The following is a 20850-nucleotide window of genomic DNA, read 5'->3' as shown; positions in this document are numbered from 1 at the left end:
TTCACAAAATCATGTTGCCTCTCACTAATACGTCCACTTACTTCCAAGTGAGAATAAATCCTGTCTCGAAGAATCCTCTCCAATAATTTCCCTACCACTGATGTAAGGCTCACTGGCCTATAATTACCTGGATTATTCTTGCTCCCCTTCTTAAACAATGGAACAACATTGGCTATTTTCCAATCCTCTGGGACCTCCCCTGTAGCCAGTGAGGATACAAAGGTTTCTCTCGAGGCCCCAGCAATTTCCTTCCTTGCCTCTCTCAGTATTCTGGGGTATATCCCATCAGGCCCTGGAGACTTGTCTACTTTAATGATTCTCAAGAACCCCAATACCACCTCCTTTTTGATCTCAACAGGACTCAAACTATCTACACATCCTTTCCCAGACTCATCATCCACCAAGTCCTTCTCTTTGGTGAATACTGACGCAAAGTACTCATTCAATACCTCGCTCATTTCCTCTGGCTCCACACATAGATTCTCTCCTTTGTCCTTGAGTGGGCCAACTCTCTCCCTGGCTACCCTCTTGCTCTTTATATATGTATAAAAAGTCTTGGGATTTTCCTTAATCCTGCTGGCTAATGCTTTTTCATGACCCCTTTTAGCCATTCTTACTCCTTGCTTAAGTTTCTTTTACTTTACTTGTATTCCACACTTGCTTCGTGTGTTCCCAGCCTCCTAGCTTTGACAAATGCTTCCTTATTCTCTTTGACTAGGCTCACAGTATCTCTCGTTATCCAAGGTTCCGAAAACTTGCCATACTTATCCTTCATCCTTACAGGAATGTGCCAGTCCTGAATCTCTATCAACTTGCACTTGAAAGCCTCCCACATGCCAGATGTTGATTTGCCCTCAAGCATCTGCCCCCAATCTACATTCTTCAGTTCCTGCCTAATATTGTTGTAATTAGCCTTCCCCCAATTTAGCACCTTAACTTGAGGACTACACTTATCTTTATCCATCAGTACCTTAAAGCTTACTGAATTCTGGTCATTGTTCCCGAACTGCTCCCCTACTGGAACATCGACCACCTGGCCGCGCTCATTCCCTATTACCAGGTCCAGTATGGCCCCTTCCCCAGTTGGAATATCTAAATAATGCTTCAAGAAGCCCTCCTGCTTGCTCCTGACAAACTCTGCCCCATCCACGCCCCTAGCACTGAGTCCCAGTCAATATAGGGGAAATTAAAATCTCCCACCACAACAACCCTGTTACTTTTACACCTTGCCAAAATCTGCCTCCATATCTGTTCCTCAATCTCCCACTGGCAATTGGGTGGCCTATAGTAAACCACCAACATTGTGACGACACCTTTCCTATTCCTAAGCTCTCCCCATATTGCCTCGCTGTATGAGCCCTCCGAGGTGTCCTCCCGGAGTACAGTTGTGATATTCTCCTTAACCAGTAGTGCAACTCCCCCACTATCCCGCCTGAAACATCTGTATCCTGGAATGTTAAGCTGCCAATCCTGTCCTTCCATTAACCAAGTCTCTGTAATGGCAACAACATCATAGTTCTTAGTACTAATCCAAGCTCTAAGGATGAAGTAGAGATGGTCGAGATCTTCAGGTTTCTAGGTATCCAGATCACCAACAATTTGTCCTGGCTCCATGCCAACACAATAGTGAAGAAAACCTATCAACGCCTCTACTTTTTCAGAAGGCTAAGGAAATTTGGCCTGCCTGCTACAACTCTTACCAATTTTTACAGATGCAGCATGGAAGGCATCCTTTCTGGTTGCATCACAGCTTGGTAGGGCTCCTGCCCTGACCAAGATCACAAGAAACTACCAAGGATTGTGAATGTAGCCCAGTCAATCATGCAAACCAGCCTCCCATCCATTGACTCCATCTCCATTTCCTGCTGCTTTGAGAAAGCAGCCAGAATAATCAAGGGCACCGTGCACCCCTGACATACTCTCTTTCACGTTCTTCCGTCGGGAAAAAGATACAAAAGTCTGAGGTCATGTACCAATCAACTGAAGAACAACTTCTTCCCTGCTGTCATCAGACGTTTAAACGGTCCTATCACACATTAAGTTGATCTTTCTCTTCATTTTGTCAGTTCTACAAGGCTATATTCTGCACCCTAGCCTTTCCTTCTCCCCTATGTTCTCTATGAATGGTATGTTTTGTCTGTAACAGCTCGCAAGAAACAATACTTTTCACTGTATCCTAACACATGTGAAAATAATGAATCAATTCAATCAAACTAACTTTGTAGCTAAACTCTCTCATCTCTGGAGCCATTGTGGTCAATCTTCTCTGCATCCTGTCAAGGGCCTCCACATCCTCTTTAAAGTGTGGTCACCAGAACCGAAGACAAGACTCTAGTTGTGGCCTAAGTAGGGCTTTATGGAGGATCAGCATAATCCTGTTTTTGTCCTCAACAGCTGGGATTTTACCATCGAGTTGCACCCGTTTTCGGGCGCGATGCAGTCGTAAAGTAGGGCGTAAAGCGATTAGCGTGATTGACGCCGGTTTTCGCGACCAGCGCCATTTTATGACAATAGGATTTCCGTCATGATCAACCTCTTGTGGGCAATGGGTGAAAGGCAGGTTAATTTATTGAAATTTATTTAAATAAGCATTTCAATGTCATTACCGAGCCTGGCGCTCAATCATCCAATTATATTATTCGGACATGATCAATCTTTACAAATCAGATATCAATATCTGATATCAAAAATCAGATATCAAAATCAATGTCATTAATTAACTCAAACCTCTCCTCGTATATATTGGTATTATTTTTAAATTGATGCTAAATTAACCAGTCTGCAGTTACTAGCAATGTCCTCGCACCATTTTGTGAATAAAGGTGTCACATTTGCAACTTTCTAATTCTCTGGCACCTGCACCGTATCTAGGGAAGATGAGATGATTTTAACAATCCCTTCCGTTGGTGCCTCCATTCTGACTTAACCTGGAATGCAGGCCATCCACTTTAAACATAGTGGGCCTTTCTAATACATCCTGCCTATCAATTTTCACCTCATCCATTACCCTCTCCTATTTCTGTTTGTGCTGATATTTTGTGAGCATCCTCTTCCTTAGTAATGATCAATACAAAGCATACGTTAAGTATTCTGTACTTGACCTATGCCTCTAAATACAGAAAATAGAAGCAGGAGTAGGCCATTTGGTCCTTTGAGCCTGCTCCGCCATTCATTTTAATCATGGCTGATCATCAAATTCAATATCCTGATCCCACCTACCCCCTCATATCCCTTGATCCCTTTAGCGTAGAATAAACATGTATCACCTTCTTTGTCTCCAGTCTCCATCCTGCCTCTTACTACCCACTTACTATTGACATTTCAGTGGAAGATTGCTGGGTTCCCTTTTATACTTGTTGCCATTCTATTCTCCATGTTATATCTTCGTTAGTCTTAAAAGTTTCCTTGTTATATCTGCCATGGCCCTCACTTGAAGAATTCACCTGACATACATCACACACCCTCCTTATTTGCCTCGTCGTATCCTCACCTCGCATACCTTATGGAAGGAGTCCTAGCATTGGTTCCTCTGCCTTTCCTGCTTATTGGCCTGAAACACCTCTTCCTTAAAGATCACCCATTGTACCATTATTGCAGCTTTGCCTGTTGAACTTTGGTCCCAGGCTAGATCTTCACTTGGCCCATCTCTTCCTATGGCACCAGATTCAGCAATTCTTCCTTTCTTGATCCGACAACATGCTGATCAATTCCTGAACGCATTTTGGAAATTTCTACCCCTCCTTGCTCTTTACTCTAGCTCATTACCCCAGTCTATTTTTGGGTAATTAAAGTCCCCCAATTTCACCACTATATAAATGCAAAATACTGCGGATGTTGGAATCTGAAACAAAAACAGAAAATGCTTGAAAATCTTAGCAGGTCTGACAGCATCTGTGGGGAGAGAATAGAGTCAATCTTTCGAGTCTAGATGACCCTTCATCGAGACTCGAAACTTTGGCTCTATTCTCCCTCTAAAAATGCTGAGGTTCACCACTATATAATTTTGTACATCACTTTGATTTCTTTGCTCATTTATATCACTAGCTTTCTCGCAATATGGAGGCCTATGCAATACCTCCAGTAGTATGATTGTACCCTTTTTGCTGCTTAACTCTTAATAAAACGGATTCTGCCCTTACCCTCTTGACCTCTCTTTCCAATGCCGCAATGTCTTCCCTGATCGGCACTGACACCCCACCTCCCCTTTCCTTTGTTATCTTTGTTGAACACTTTGTATCATAAAGATTAATTACCCCCCAATCCTCATACTTTTGATTTATCTGCCTCTTATAAATCTATGCTGTGTATTTTGTTTTACCATTTTTCCTGTGATGTTCCACTATCTTTAGGATAATTCCTGTTACTTTACCAGACATTAAATGTCAAGTTACAAGACGACAGTTATTCTTTTATTTTTTCATAATATAAACTGTCCCTCCACACGGCATCTTTACACCTCCTGTGTTCACCAATTCTCTTCAAGGAACTTAGAATCTGACTGATTTGTCATCTCTTTTAATGGTGTTTCTCACCTTGCTATTGGTCATTGTGCTTTCTGGGTCATGCTTCCTTCTTTTTGACCTTTGAATTGCCACTGTGCACGAGGACAACCAGTCTCAGACTCATTTGTAAATACTGACACAAAGATGTAATTAAGGACTTTGTTGATTCTGTGATCATTTGTTATAATGTCCGTCACCACACCCTGGGGTCTCTCAGGGCTTCACTGTTTCATTTGTCGACTGTTTTCCTTGCATTTATTTAAATAAACCTTTTAAATTGGCTGAATCTCATTAACTATTATGGAACCTCCGAATCAACTTCTTCTCGTTTTTGTTTACCTTTTTGTATATTCATCCATCTTTTAACTTCCCCTTTATTTTAATCCAAGAATTTTATCCCTTTTTACTTCACTTGTTTTTTTTAATTCAAATCATGGGACAATGGACATCATTTATTGCCCATTCCTATTTGTCCTTGAACTGAGTGGCTTACTGGGTCATTTCAGAGGGTAGTTGAGAGTCAACCACATTGCTGTGGACCTGGAGCCACATGGAGGCCAGACCAGGTAAGGAAGGCAGATTTCCTTCCCTAAAGGACATTAGTGAACCAGATGGGTTTTTCCAGCAATCAATTTCATGGTCTTCAGTAGATTCTTTCTATTAAATTTTTTATTTGAATTTAAAACCCACCAACTACCGTGGCGGGATTTGAACCCAGGTCTCCAAAACATTAGCTGAGTTTCTGGATTAATAATCTAGTGATGATACCATGAGGCCATTGCCTCCCCATAGTTGGTGCCCACATTTGTTTCCTATCTGCTCTAATACACTGCTTATTCTTCTCCTCGAATTGTGTATATCAATCAGTCAGTGCAATTCATGACTCTCCATTCTTTCCTCAGGCCCTTGAAACTTGCCTTTCTGAAACCAAAGCCTTTACTGTTCCTTTTTATTTTCTCACGTAAATCTTCACTTAAACTCCAGCTTATTGTGCTCATTGTCATTTAGCCATTTTCTGATTTTACCAAGCTGCCACCCTGTGACTTCTGAGAGTCTACAATTGTTCAGTTCATGTTATACCTTCCATGGCTGTGAATGATGCAACGGCCCATAATTAATAGTAATTCACTTTCCAATTCCCAGTGCTGTCTTCCCAATTAATGCAGGCAAATTGAAATTCATCATATTAGCTTCCTTAATCTCTTTGATTAAGTGTTACGTGGCCTAAAACAAAATTCTATAAGACTGTCCTTGGCTAATTTTGAGACTCAGGAGTATTTTCTCAGTTGCACTGTTTTTACTCATTGAAGAAAAATATTCTGTCACGCCCAGAAGGAAAAAAAACAGTAAAACGGGGAAATAGGAAGACTGGTCTGAATCGGTCTTGTATACTTTAAAACGGAACATCAGTAAAATAGGGCAAGATGGTACTGGTTCAAACAATTTTTTCCTTCTGGGATGGGATTTGGATGTCAACTCGCATTTGTTGTCCATCCCTAAATTGTCCTTGAAAACAGTTAAGAGTCAATCATGTGTTGTGGATCTAGAGTCCCATATAGGCCAGACCAGGAAACGATGGAGATTTCCTTCTTTAAAGATCATAAGAAATAGGAACAGGCCATCCAGTCCTTTGAACCTGTTCCACCATTTAATAAGATCGTGACTGAGTGAACTTAGTTCACTTTTCTTCCTTCTCGCCATAGCCCTTAATCCCCTCACTGATTAAAAACCTATTGATATTCACCTTGAAAATGTTCAAGGACTTACCCCCTACAGCTTCTTGGGGTAAAGAGTTCCAAAGATTCAAATCCGTCTTAAATGAGCAAGCCTTTATTTTGCGACTGTGCCCTCTGGTTCTACACTCTCCCATAGAATCATACAGTGCAGAAGGAGGCCATTTGGCCCATTGAGTCTGCACCGACCACAATCCTACCCAGGCCGTATCCCCATAACCCCATGCATTTACTCTAGCTAGTCCCCCTGACATTAAGCGACAATTTAGCACGGCCAATCCACCTAACCCGCACATCTTTGGACATGTTTGAGGAAACCGGAGCACCTGGAGGAAACCCACGCAGACATGGAGAGAATGTGCAAGCTCCATGCAGACAGTGACCCAAGCCGGGAATCGAATCTGGATCCCTGGCACGTGTGGCTTTTGCTACCAAATAAACCTGTTGGACTTTAACCTGGTGTTGTTAAACTTCTTACTGTGAGGCAGCAGTGCTAGCCACTGTGCCACTTCATGAGTGGAAGTATCAGTCCAATATTTACTCTGTCTAACCCGCTAAGAATTTTATATGTTTCAATCATGTCACCATTCATTCTTCTGAACTCCAAGGAGTACAGACCTAACCTGTTTAATCTTTCCTCATATGACAGTCCCTCTATATCTGAGGTCATCCTAGTAAATTTCTTCTGTCCTGCCTCCAGTGTTAATATATCCCTCCTTGAATAAGGAACTAAAACTGTAAAACTGTACACAGTATTCTAAATGTGGCCTCACTTGTATTTTGCGCAGTTGCGACAACACCTTCTGATCATTGGCCCCAACCCCTGATCGCTGGCCTCATCATTAGCCCCCATACCTCAATGCAGAGTCCTTCCTTTCCTTCCCTCCTACCTCTGCCCCCCCCCCCCCCCCCCGCCCCACCGCCCCCCCTCCCCCACCCCAAATCTGGCTTTGCACTGGTCTGCTGTGATCCCATGAGGCCCTGCCCCTCAGGCCTTGCCTCCTTGACATTGCCCGGTGCCAGGTTGCGCACTGCAAGTGTGCCAGACAGGCAATGCCAGAGTGCTTGGTGGGCAGTGCCAGCGTGCCAGGATGGCACTGCCAGGGTTCCAGGCTAACCGTGCCAGGTTGGCATTGCGCAAAGGGCACTGTCTCTCCATACCTGACCTCCCAGAGGGCCTTAATGACCTCCAGTCCCACCGGCGAGGCCACCACATTTGGTCCCTGTTGCTGGGGACCTAGCTGTGAGTACCGCTGGTGAGAACCTTCCCTGGCAAGGTCAGAAATCTAAGTGATTCCAGACAACAACATCCAGAGTTCGCTAAAGACATTTAATTAGGACATGAATATTAAAATCAGAATTGTGCCATTCCCTGGCACGAGGCTGATTATGCCAAAGAAAATGGCCTGATTAAAAACACGACCAGCTGAACACCAGGTGGGAATCAGATTTTTAGCCTCTCGCTTATATTTCCCGCCCCACTACTTTATACAACCAGCGATGTGGGGTGGGAAAATTGTGCCTGTGGTGGCCGGCCCCTTTAAGGAGCTATCTTCCGCAGTGGTCGGATGGTCCGGGCTGACCAATCAGGAACCGAGTTGGGGACTTCATTCCAACTTGTTTAGGCTTGTCCCCACAGTTAGATCTGAAAATCATGTCTGGAAGTATTGAAGCTGCATCACCCTGTAAACAGTCGCTGTTCATTAATAAACATCTATAGTTTGTTCCTAACTGGTGGAGACAAGTTACTACAATGCAGATGTTTTTTTACAACAATTGGTGGTAGTTTCACGGTTGCCATCACTTGAAACTAGTTTTCAATTCATTTAATTGAATTTAAATTATAGCTACTGCTATGGTGGGATTTCCATCCATGTCCCACAACAATAGTCTGGGCCTCTGGATTGCTAGTCCAGTGACCTTACCACTGTGCTACCATCAGACCCAAAATTCCCCGAACATTGGCGTGGCTGGTGCAAAGATTGCATAATATTAAACACACATCATGTTTTCACAACATTTATTTTAGTTTTAAAGACAATGCACCAGAATTGGCCCTCTTCAACAAAAAACTGAAACATCCTTGAAATACATAGGTATGGGACCATCCATTTTTCCCCTTTAGCCCTTCATCTCAATCTATAAGTCTTGTAATTACTGTGTGGTCCCAATTACCTTTGCAATTTTACTCTCCAATTCTGAATGTTGGAAACAAGTGGACTTGATCAGGTCTTTTTTAAAAAAAAGTACTTTTTTAACTTGTCTCCAGAAATTTGCAACACTTTTGAGATTCCAGGGGTCCTCAGAGCACATCAGAACTTTGGATGGTTCTATCTCATTTCTGAGTCTTGACAAGGTATGTTGGTGGGCTATTCAGCTGTGAAGTTTCTCACAATTGACCCCAACTTTCCTCCTACTCCAAAGCCATACAGGTTGAGCGGGGCGACATTGGATAGTCATGAGCAGAGAGGCACTCCGGCTGAATTTGACTCCCTCTAGCCCAGAAGTTGGGGTAAATCATAGCAACACTTGTCAAGGATCAGTATGGACCAGTGTTTGAAATTGGGACATTGTCTGGGTCAATATTTCATGGAGCACTGTATCCAATCCTTTTCAGACCTGCAATTTAAAGAGTTATTTGCTCTTAAAGTTGCATGTTTACTTTTGGAAGTTCAAATGTTTTGATGTGGAGTCTAAGGCACACAGAATCTCTGAGTTAATCTCCCTCTTTTTACAGAAAGTGGCTGAGAAGTCCAGAGCATTGCTTCCTGCAGCACAGAAAAATAGACAGGTATGTGAATTTGTATGCTTTGCAGTCTTTCACACGGCAAATCTAATTGAAGGATGCACTTACACAAATGGAATTCACGCCATCGGCCCCATTCCTCTGTTCTGTGGCAGCTTGTTGCCTACTGCAGTCACTCCATCAGCAAGAAAGGTGCTGGAGAGGCCTGTGAAAAGCATCAGTTTTAAGAAATTGGAAGTAGAAAGCTGATTCCAGTGAGCCTTTTCTACTTCGATATACCAATCCAGGGTTACAACAGCCTCCATCCTCCCAAGACTATTGCGGTTACCTATTCCATGACAACAAATTCATGGTCACTGGGTCTTCAAATCAGAAGCGACATTAAAACTCCCTGTGGTTTCGCAAAATGAAAAGAAGTGTTTATCATATCAGTTGTTCTTTTTTCTTGGACCAAGGCTTTTCTTGACTCTTCTTTTTTTCCACTGGTTTGAAGAATAAATCAGCTGCAGGTTTATATTGTTTTCCCCAAAGGAATTGTCTACAAATATAATTGATTTGCCCCGAGCAATTTTAATTGTTATTTCTCAAAAAGAGTCAAAATATTTTGTTTTTGTTTCCATGATTGCACTGTTCATTTTGGTTATTACATTGCTCCAAGAAATGCATGATAGTATGGTCTGCTGCTATGATTATGCTGAAAACTGTCTCTCCAATTCAACATTGATCAATTTCACATGGATGTTATTGTTACATTGGTCTTCTTTTCAAGAAGGTGAGCCTTTGGCTGGTCTGAAGATTAGTCATGCCAACAAGGAGTCCACGGCTACACATGATTTAATTTGCGTTGGTGGGCCATATCAGGTCATTAAACTAGGGCAGCACGGTGGCACAATGGTTAGCACTGATGCTTCACGGCACCAGGGATCCGGGTTCAATTCCGGCCTCGGGTCACTGTCTGTGTGGAGTTTGCACATTCTCCCCGTGTCTGCGTGAGTTTCCTCCGGGTGCTCCAGTTTCCTCCCACAGTCCAAAGGTGTGTGGGTTAGGCTGATTGGCCATGCTAAATTGACCCTAGTGTCAGGGGATTTTCTGGGTAAATGTGTGGGGTTGCAGGGGTGGGACCTGGGTGGGATTGTGGTCGGTGCAGACTCAATGGGCCGAGTGGCCTCCTCCTACACTGTAGGGATTCTATGATGATTCCATTTTGCCACTGTTAGCGTCTACGCAATAGCGAAGGTGGCACTGACCGAGCCATCTGCCTCCTTGCTGCCTAAACTTTCATCTTCTGGACCTTCCTCTCTTGGTGTCCAAACAACAACTGGTCTCCCCTTGCCCTTGGTTATACAGGGGGGGAACATCTACAGAGGTATCTGAAAATCTGTGGATTTTTGGCCACAACATAAACCATGATAACCCATCATCTAGAACAGCAAAGCACCATTGACTGCCTCATTGACCTCCTCAATTTCAAATTCTTCTGGGCCTTTGAGCAACACTAGTATTATCTCTCTCTCCGTGTGCAATAAGCCATGCAGAAACAGGTATGTTAGTGAAACCCTGCTCCACACATCAGTTGAGGCCCAATTCAGGAAAATGCAATAGATTTCTCGTGGTACCATGTGGGCAAGTGGAAGTTTTACACTGTCTCATTTTGGAAGGACGAGGAAGCAGTTGGCATTAGCTGGGGCTGCTATAAACATAATGAGACTCTGGCTTATTTGAAGGATTACAACACCCTGCAGCACACCCAAATATCATAGGCTAATGTCGCCACACATCTCATTCTCTGCTCTGCACTAACAATCAGCAATGACTATAAAGAGCTGCACTTTACATGCTGGGTGTGTTTCCAATGGGGGCACACAAAATAGGGCAGGTGCCCATGCCCGCCCCACCACCCACACTCATTTTCACCTCCCCTCCCCCATCCCCATTATACGGGGTGGTGGGTGGAGGAGAGGGGCACGGTGGGCAGGCGCCAAAATCAGCAGCCCGCCCACCCGCCATATTTAAATAGGTATTCAAGGGTCAATTAGGCTTGTTACCAAGCCAGTTCACCCTGACAATACGCTGCTGCACCATAAAATAGTCCTGCATGGGCAGCCGGGTGGGACTGGGCAGCCTGTTTTCTTTAATCATTCTCCAAAGGACAGAAAGGTAGGTGAGAGGGGCTGTCCATTGTGGATCAGTAGTTGCCCCTCTCCCCCCCCAACGCACCCCGAAGATGGAACACCCCTTTTCTTCCCCCTTTTTCCTAACATCCCCCTCCCCTCCGCCTCCAAATCCTGACGGCCTGAAACCCAACAATCCCCTCTATTGTCACTCTCCCATCTGCTGAAACCCTGCCTGCCCAAGACCCAGGAGTGACCAGCTTCAGAGATCCAGAGGCCTTCTTACTCCTCTTCTTGCAATCCCAACTGTGGCCCACTAATGGGTTGCACGGTGGCACAGTGGTCAGCACAGCTGCCTGACAGCTCAAGGACCCAGGTTCGATTCCTGACTTGGGTCACTGTGTGGAGTTTGCACGTTCTCACCATGTCTACGTGGGATTTCTCCGGGTGCTCTGGTTTCCCCTCACAGTCTGAAAGGCGTGCTGGTTCGGTGCATCGGCCCGAACAGGTGCCGGAGTGTGGCGAAAAGGGGAATTTCACAGTAACTTCATTGCAGTGTTAATGGAAGCCTTACTTGCGACTAATAAATAAACTTTAATGCCCTCTTGGCGTTGTTGGAACCGATAAGCGTTGCCTGCCAATCCTGCTGTAAAGGGCAGAAGTCTCACATTGCCTTTGTTAAGCCTGCCCGCAGTTATGGCTGCGAGATGGGCTGGTGTGGTGTGTGTAGGCCCCACATTGACTTTTGCTTCTGTGGGGGGTGGGGGGTGGAGAGAGAGAGCTGTTCGTCCCTGTTTCATTTGATCCAAAGTGCCAGGATGACAATGACATTGGGGGTATCGTGGACCTTAGAGATCGGCAAGACCAGCAGTGCATTTCCTTAACTAATGAGGCTTAAGTAGAAAGAAAGGGAGCTGAAGGAGGAGGGTGAATTTGAGTCAATAAAGAAGGGTAAAAAGATTGGATTAACAGAGTGAAAAGAGATAAAAAGTAAAGGTGCAAAAAAAATTTGACATTGTTAAAATCTCAATTAATAATTTACTACATATAGAACCAAAGTTTTTATTTTGCATTCTATTACATTGCTGAAAGACTATTTACCATCTCAATCTCCAGTCCTAATGTTCTGCATTGAATTTATGTGTAATTAGTGTGGAAATCCAACAAGTTCTTTAAAGGGAGGCTTAGGGCTGGATGTCATTTGCATGATGCAAATGGGGAGTGATGTAAATTGATCAACAACCTCTGAAGATTCTCAGCCGACAGCAAATTTCCTGACCTTGTTGGGTAATGTGTGCATTAATAACGGCATGCATCATTAGCACACTGATCATTTCCCAGCTAGGTTTAGTCCGTTAAGTTTCCCAACTGGACTCGGGCTAAGGCCTTAGTTCAAAAGATAGATGAAAATCTAAAACAGTGGCAGGATTAGTTGCGCTGACGGTAATGGAGTGGAAATGAATTACTGGCAGTAAATCAGACTCTAAACTATTTGACATGGCCTCGAAACTGAGGTCTTTTGAAACCTTCACACAGAAAATCCAGAGTCAACCCTGTCAGGGTTTAATTTGCATCAACTGAGGAGAGGGATTCTACATTTGTGAGTTTTCATAAAACGGGCATATTTTGTTTGAGAAAGTAAAAATTAAAGAGAAATAGAAGGAAAACTTGTCAGGCAAGTTGTTCAAAGAAGAAAATTGTTCAAAGTGTATTTTCTGGTACTCCAGTGATATTTTCTTTTCCCTCCTTTTCTATTCTCTCTTATAAATCACATTTTCTCTGAAGAGTTGTTCTGTACTGATGGGAATAACTTATAAATGCATTTGCCTGTTGAAAATTTGAATTTTATAATTGTCCTTGTTACTCGATTCCATTACCTTTGATTTTTGAATCGCATCTTTAATATTAAACTCCATTTCAAGATCATTCCTATGTTTATCACGACATGAATGGTGCAGGATGCAGGAGTCATGGCAACCTCCAGGAAATTTTGCGCACAAATTCATAATAGCCTCTCAGTGGTTACCAATGATCTGTGAATTGAGGGAGTGGAATCCCATCCATTTAGCAAATACTGTAGAATTATCTGGTGGCACCCCGATTGTGATGTGTCTGGTTATGATCTGGTGAACCTGTGGAAATCCAGCTACTGAAGCAAAGGTACATAGCCCTCTGAGCTTGAATGGCTTCATCAGTGTCAAAGAGCCCAAATTGTTTGGCCTTAGTGTATGCGGTATCCACCACATTGGGAAGCAGACTTGTGGACTGCATATGGTGAGATCCTGCAGATATCTAAAAGAGGCAGGAGGTGAAGAGATTCAGGGCTGTGGTGACCTGGACACCACAACAGCGTGTGCACACCTGGTCCTCTTCGTTGGAAAGACATCTTGTTCTGGCAGGCTGCAAATGTCCGCAACAAGCTGGCATGAAAACCTCAGCCTCCTGAGGCACTGTTGTTCGGTCAAGTGGAGGAGGTTGATCCTCAGGTCTATACACCAGCCCTGCTGGGAGGTACAGTCTCCCTGGTGTGTGTATTTCCTTTGTACCCTTTGCAACAGCATGTGGCTGCGGAGATGTTGCTCTCACTGCTGTGTGTCAGTATTTTTTAAATTGATTCAAGGGATGGGGACTTCTCTGGCGATGCCACATGCTGGTCCTCATGTTCTTCTTCAGATTAATGTAATGGCTGCCTAAGCTGCTCCCATTCAGAAATAATGGCTGACAGCAGATGAACGTACAGCAAGGCTAGGTAAGGTCCAAGGTAAGTACTTCCAATAAGGTATGCAGGTCTTGCAAATCAGGAAAATCACACACTCGAAATGAAGACGGAGACTCCAAACCTGTCCCATTGGCATGATTGCAGCTGTTCCATTTCTCTGTCCAAGTGCTTTCTAGCATGTTAGTTTTATTGATAATGATTTCCTGCTCTGCTCTTAGCTTGCACCATCCACACATCTCGAGGAATCCATGCTTAGTTCTTTATGTCCGACTAGAGAGGGGGCTATACTGGACCTAGTACTGGGGAATGAGCCCGGTCAGGTCTTCAAAGTTTTGGTAGGGGAACATGTGGCAAATAGTGACCACAATTCTGTAAGCTTTAGGATAGTGATGGAAAAGGATGAGTGGTGTCCCAAGGGTAAAGTGTTGGATTGGGGGAAGGCTAACTTTAATGGGATTAGGCAGAAATTGGCAGCTGTTGATTGGGAGAGGCTGTTTGAGGGTAAATCCACATCTGGCATGTGGGAGTCTTTTAAGGAACAGTTGTCAGGGCTGCAGGATAGGCATGTGCCTGTAAAAAAGAAGGATAGGAAGGGTAGGATTTGAGAACCGTGGATAACCAGGGAAATTGAGGGATTGGTCAAAAAGAAAAGAGTGGTGTACGTTAGGTCCAGGCAGCTAAAAACGGAGGGAGCTCTGGAGGAATGCAAAGAAAGTAGGAAAGAACTCAAACGAGGAATTAGAAGGGCAAAAAGGGGTCACGAAATGTCTTTGGCAGACAGGATTAAGGAGAATCCCAAGGCATTTTATTCATATGTTAGGAACAAAAGGGTTGTCAGGGAAAAAATCGGACCTCTCAGGGACAAAAGTAGGGAATTATGCTTAGAGCCCAAAGAAGTAGGGGAGATCCTAAATGAATACTTTGTGTCGGTATTCACAAAGGAGAGGGATGTGTTGATTGGGAGTGTCTTGGAGGGGAGTGTTGACCCGTTAGAGAAAATCTCCATTACAAGGGAGGAAGTGTTAGGTTTTTTAGGGAATATAAAGACTGACAAATCCCCAGGGCCTGATGGAATCTATCCCAGGCTGCTCAAGGAGACGAGAGATGAAATCGCTGGGCCTCTGACGCAAATCTTTGTCTCGTCACTGGACACAGGTGTGGTCCCAGAGGATTGGAGGATAGCTAATGTGGTCCCGTTATTTAAGAAGGGTAGGAAGGATAACCCGGGAAATTATAGGCCAGTGAGCTTGACGTCCATGGTAGGGAAGTTGTTGGAGAGGATTCTTAGAGATAGGATGTATGCGCATTTAGAAAGGAATATACTCATTAATGATAGTCAGCATGGTTTTGTGAGAGGGAGGTCATGCCTCACTAACCTGGTGGAGTTTTTTGAAGAAGTGACTAGAATGGTTGACAAGGGAAGGGCCGTGGATGTCATCTATATGGACTTTAGTAAAGCGTTTGACAAAGTCCCTCATGGTAGGTTGGTGCAAAAGGTTGGATCTCATGGGATAAAGGGGGAGGTGGCTAGATGGGTGGAGAACTGGCTTGGTCACAGAAGACAGAGGGTGGTACTGGAAGGGTCTTTTTCTGGCTGGATGCCTGTGACTAGTGGTGTTCCGCAGGGCTCTGTATTGGGACCTCTGCTGTTTGTGATTTATATAAACGATCTGGAAGAAGGTGTTACTGGGGTGATAAGTAAGTTTGCGGACAACACGAAAATGGCTGGACTTGCAGATGGTGAGGAACATTGTCAGAGGCTACAGAATGATATAGATAGGCTGGAAATTTGGGCAAAGAAATGGCAGATGGAGTTCAATCCAGATAAATGCGAAGTGATGCATTTTGGTAGAACTAACGTACGGGGGAGCTATACGATAAATGGTAGAACCATAAAGGGTGTAGATATGCAGAGGGACCTGGGTGTGCAAGTCCACAGATCCTTGAAGGTGACGTCACAGGTGGAGAAGGTAGTGAATAAGGCATATGGCATGCTTGCCTTTATAGGACGGGGCATAGAGTATAAAAGTTGGGGTCTGATGTTGCAGTTGTGCAGAACATTGGTTCGGCCGCATTTGGAATACTGCGTCCAGTTCTGGTCACCACACTACCAGAAGGATGTGGAGGCTTTGGAGAGAGTGCAGAGGAGGTTTACCAGGATGTTGCCTGGTATGGAAGGGTTTAGTTATGAGGAGAGATTGGGTAAACTGGGGTTGTTCTCACTGGAAAGACGGAGGATGAGGGGGTGACCTAATAGAGGTGTATAAAATTATGAAAGGCATAGATAGGGTGAACGGTGGGAAGCTTTTTCCCAGGTCAGTGGTGACGTTCACGAGGGGTCATAGATTCAAGGTGAGCGGGGGGAGGTTTAACACGGATATCAGAAGGACGTATTTTACACAGAGGGTGGTGGGGGCCTGGAATGTGCTGCCGGGCAAGGTGGTGGAGGCGGACACACTGGGAACGTTTAAGACTTATCTAGATAGCCACATGAACGGAGTGGGAATGGAGGGATACAAAAGAATGGTCGAGTTTGGGCCAGGGAGCGGCGCGGGCTTGGAGGGCCGAAGGGCCTGTTCCTGTGCTGTATTGTTCTTTGTTCTTTGTTTTGTTCTTAATTTGTCAGTTAATTGCTGTTTAACTTATTTGAATAAGTGACTTGACATCTTCCAAGAGGGTTTCCTACTTGCTCCCCGACGCGTCCCTGTTAAATGGAGATGATGACAATGGGAGCAGGTGGGACTTGGTTGGTGCAGGCTTGGAGGGCCGAAGGGCCTGTTCCTGTGCTGTAATTTTCTTTGTTCTTTTCTTTGTTCTTTGACTGCCTATATGCCTCTCAAGGCTGCACGCATCTGTGCCTGACCCACCCTGTCAGATAAAATTCCACCCAAGGCAGAGGAGTAAATATCTGCACAGGTTTTCCTGATGGAAGTTTAAGTGTGGAAACACTGGGAATCAGCGCACGTCCCCTGCACTTACAACAGCCTTAAAATTCAATTGTCCAGCTACGCATTTTATGTGAAGGAAGTTGGTCAGTTTCTTCCCCGCATTCCACCCCCCCTCTGCCCCCGCCTCCCCCACAGTTCACCAAGGAGTATGGTGAGGATGGGGAGCACCGAGCAAAATCCTTCGCAAGTGAGCATCTGAAAGAAAAAGATTGGTTCAGATGGGAACCTTTAGCCAGAACAGAATGGTCAAACTGGTAAATCCTCTTCCTGGGGCTGGCAAAACAGAAGGGAAGGGTGGGCATCACAGCTGATTAAACAGATAGTCAAGAGAAATTAGCATCGCCGACCTAAAAGGAGCCGATCAAGTCAATCTGGTTCGATCAGGCACTCGACAAAGCCTGGTACCAACAGCATAACTGAAGAAAGTCATTGCAGGATTATGTTTTGTGCAAAGAAAAATGAACACTGAACTGGTGACGCTTGGATTTAAAGTATTTGGTGCTGGGGATGGAGAGGAATGCAATACTTGACAGAATACCTGAACCCCACATTTAATGTAATTTATTTTAACAGGAAGAGGTTTTAACTTAAGTAACCTGGATGAACAACTAACCCAATAGTGCCATCAAGGTTGAAAAGAGAAACTGAGGTACACCAATAACAGAGACATGCTGAATACTGGATGACAGTAGTGGATATAGCAAAGACAAGGAGGACGGGGAATTTGGGAAGGTTACCTTGTATGTTAAAGAAAACAGAAAATTCAAGTGATTGACCAAATGCTGCATCTGATGCAAACATCTCCGGTTATATATATTTAATTCGCTCCTCACAACTCATCACGCTATGGTGGTGTTAAAATAGAGAGTAAGAACAGTACGGGGACATAGACAGTAGACTTCAGTTAGCCCTGCTGAAACTGAAAATAGTCAAATGCGGTGGACCTTGAGTTAATCATTATATCATTACTGTTTTCTGCCTCACACAGTCATCCCTCTCCTAGTCTTGGTTCTTGGGAATGATCCAGGTGCCGTATGCAGGAAGCAAATGTGACAAGTGAACACAACGTGATAACCTTCAGTCTAACTCGTGAAACGACAGAAGCAAGAAACCCAAACCCCAGTGTGTAATTTGAGATAGACAGATATGATGGGTGAGTGCTGAGCTGAGTAATGTAGCTGCATCATGCTGGAGGTAGCTCACAACTGCAGCCAAGCGAGCAGAACAAAAATGAACAAAAATAGATCAACAGAGGAACTAAAAAGAGCATTGAGGGAAAACAAAGACCAAGGTAGGAGGATGACCACTGGGCATAGGGTGATTTTGATGCAGGTCATATACAGATAAGTAATGTCAAGAGAATTTGAAGGGCACCCAGCCACAGAAAATGCTCCCAATACTCTAAGAATCTACAAAAGGGCAACCAGGAGAAAGTTTAAATCCTCCAGAGCCACATATTGGATTATAAATGAGGATGAATACAATATAGTAAACCTGGAAACTGACTCCTGCAAGGAGAACACCAACAGGGATTGACATTAAACACAGCCCATGTGTTCTGGATTTTGATATTTGTGAAGCAGAATCTCTTGATGGGGAATCATTAAATCCCTACAGTGCAGAAGGAGGCTATTTGGAGCATCAAACCTGTACCGGCTCTCCGATAGAGCATCTTACTCAGGACCAACCCCCTCCCTATCCCTGTAACCCCATGCATTCCCGTTAATCCCCCTAACCGACACATCCTGGGACATTAAGGGGCAATTTAGCATGGCCAATCCACTTAACCTGTGCATCTTTGGACTCTGAAAGGAATGATGTGGAGATGCCGGCGTTGGACTGGGGTAAACACAGTAAGAAGTTTAACAACACCAGGTTAAAGTCCAACAGGTTTATTTGGTAGCAAAAGCTTTTGACTTTAACCTGGTGTTGTTAAACGTCTTACTCTGAAAGGAAACCAGGGCACCCGGAGGAAACCCATGCAGATACGGGAAGAACTTGCGGACTCCGCACAGGCAGTCGCCCAAGGCTGGAAGCGATCCCGGGGTCTCTGGCGCTGTGAGGCAGCAGTGCTAACCACTGTGCCACCGTGCCTCCCACAGAAGAGATGACAGAATCAGAATCACCAGCTCTCCAAGTGAGCAATATAGGCAAAGTTCTCCTGTTCCGCCTGTCACAGGAATTTTAGCGGACGGGGTTGGACTGTGCAAAAGTCCGTTGACCTCGGGTGGGATTTTCCGGTCTTGGGGCGAGTGCAGCTAGAACATGTTACACTATGATTTTGTTTGAAAAGTTTTTATAAAACCATGGAACATTATAGAAACCCTAACAGGCAAATGTAGGTTTCGTATTCATGCAGGGTACCAGAACCCAAACTGGGAAAATCAAGACCCTTTATTACAGTTGATAAGGAGGATGTGCAGGATATTCTGGAGGGTCTGAAAATAGATAAATCCCCTGGTCCGGATGGGATTTATCCAAGGATTCTCTGGGAGGCAAGAGAAGTGATTGCAGAGCCTCTGGCTCTGATCTTCAGGTCGTCGTTGGCCTCTGGTATAGTACCAGAAGATTGGAGGTTAGCGAATGTTGTCCCATTGTTTAAGAAGGGGAACAGAGACTTCCCCGGGAATTATAGACCGGTGAGTCTCACTTCTGTTGTCGGCAAGATGTTGGAAAAAATTATAAGGGATAGGATTTATAGTTATTTGGAGAGTAATGAATTGATAGGTGATAGTCAGCATGGTTTTGTGGCAGGTAGGTCGTGCCTTACTAACCTTATTGAGTTTTTTGAGAAAGTGACCAAGGAGGTGGATGGGGGCAAGGCAGTGGACGTGGTATATATGGATTTTAGTAAGGCGTTTGATAAGGTTCACCATGGTAGGCTTCTGCAGAAAATGCAGATGTATGGGATTGGGGGTGATCTAGGAAATTGGATCAGGAATTGGCTAGCGGATAGGAAACAGAGGGTGGTGGTTGATAGTAAATATTCATCATGGAGTGCAGTTACAAGTGGTGTACCTCAGGGATCTGTTTTGGGGCCACTGCTGTTTGTAATATTTATTAATGATCTGGATGAGGGTATAGTTGGGTGGATTAGCAAATTTGCTGATGACACCAAAGTCGGTGGTGTGGTAGACAGTGAGGAAGGGTGTCGTAGTTTGCAGGAAGACTTAGACAGGTTGCAAAGTTGGGCCGAGAGGTGGCGGATGGAGTTTAATGCGGAGAAGTGTGAGGTAATTCACTTTGGTAGGAATAACAGATGTGTTGAGTATAGGGCTAACGGGAGGACTTTGAATAGTGTGGAGGAGCAGAGGGATCTAGGTGTATGTGTGCATAGATCCCTGAAAGTTGGGAATCAAGTAGATAAGGTTGTTAAGAAGGCATATGGTGTCTTGGCGTTTATTGGTAGGGGGATTGAATTTAGGAGTCGTAGCGTTATGTTGCAACTGTACACAACTCTGGTGCGGCCGCACTTGGAGTACTGTGTGCAGTTCTGGTCCCCACATTACAGGAAGGATGTGGAGGCTTTGGAGAGGGTGCAGAGGAGGTTTACCAGGATGTTGCCTGGTATGGAGGGGAGATCCTATGAGGAGAGGCTGAGGGATTTGGGATTGTTTTCGCTGGAAAGGCGGCGGCTAAGAGGGGATCTTATTGAAACATATAAGATGATTAGAGGTTTAGATAGGGTGGATAGTGATAGCCTTTTTCCTCTGATGGAGAAATCCAGCACGAGGGGGCATGGCTTTAAATTGAGGGGGGGTAGTTATAGAACCGATGTCAGGGGTAGGTTCTTTACCCAGAGGGTGGTGAGGGATTGGAATGCCCTGCCAGCATCAGTAGTAAATGCGCCTAGTTTGGGGGCGTTTAAGAGATCCGTAGATAGGTTCATGGACGAAAAGAAATTGGTTTAGGTTGGAGGGTCACAGTTTTTTTTTAACTGGTCGGTGCAACATCGTGGGCCGAAGGGCCTGTTCTGCGCTGTAATGTTCTATGTTCTATGTTCTATGTTTATCCTGAAAATGGATGAATTGATAATCTGAATCAAATTGGGGAAAGCATTGTTTTGTAAGTGACCTCACAAATCTCAGCCA

General features: G+C 44.5%; 1 protein-coding gene across 2 annotated transcripts in view; it reads left to right on the top strand.

The window, feature by feature from the left end:
* The window catches only part of tsnare1 (T-SNARE Domain Containing 1), an 842640-nt gene that overhangs the window by 613177 nt on the left and 208613 nt on the right, over positions 1-20850 (top strand). For both annotated transcript variants that reach the window (XM_078217021.1, XM_078217020.1), the window contains exon 7: positions 8973-9026. In XM_078217021.1, coding sequence (XP_078073147.1) covers positions 8973-9026 — 54 coding nt within the window. The remainder of the gene's footprint in view (positions 1-8972; positions 9027-20850) is intronic.

This window comes from Mustelus asterias, chromosome 7, assembly GCF_964213995.1.
Source record: "Mustelus asterias chromosome 7, sMusAst1.hap1.1, whole genome shotgun sequence".
Lineage (NCBI taxonomy): Eukaryota > Metazoa > Chordata > Chondrichthyes > Carcharhiniformes > Triakidae > Mustelus > Mustelus asterias.
Note: the sequence above shows the minus strand (reverse complement) of the source record. Positions and strands in the feature narration are given on the sequence as shown.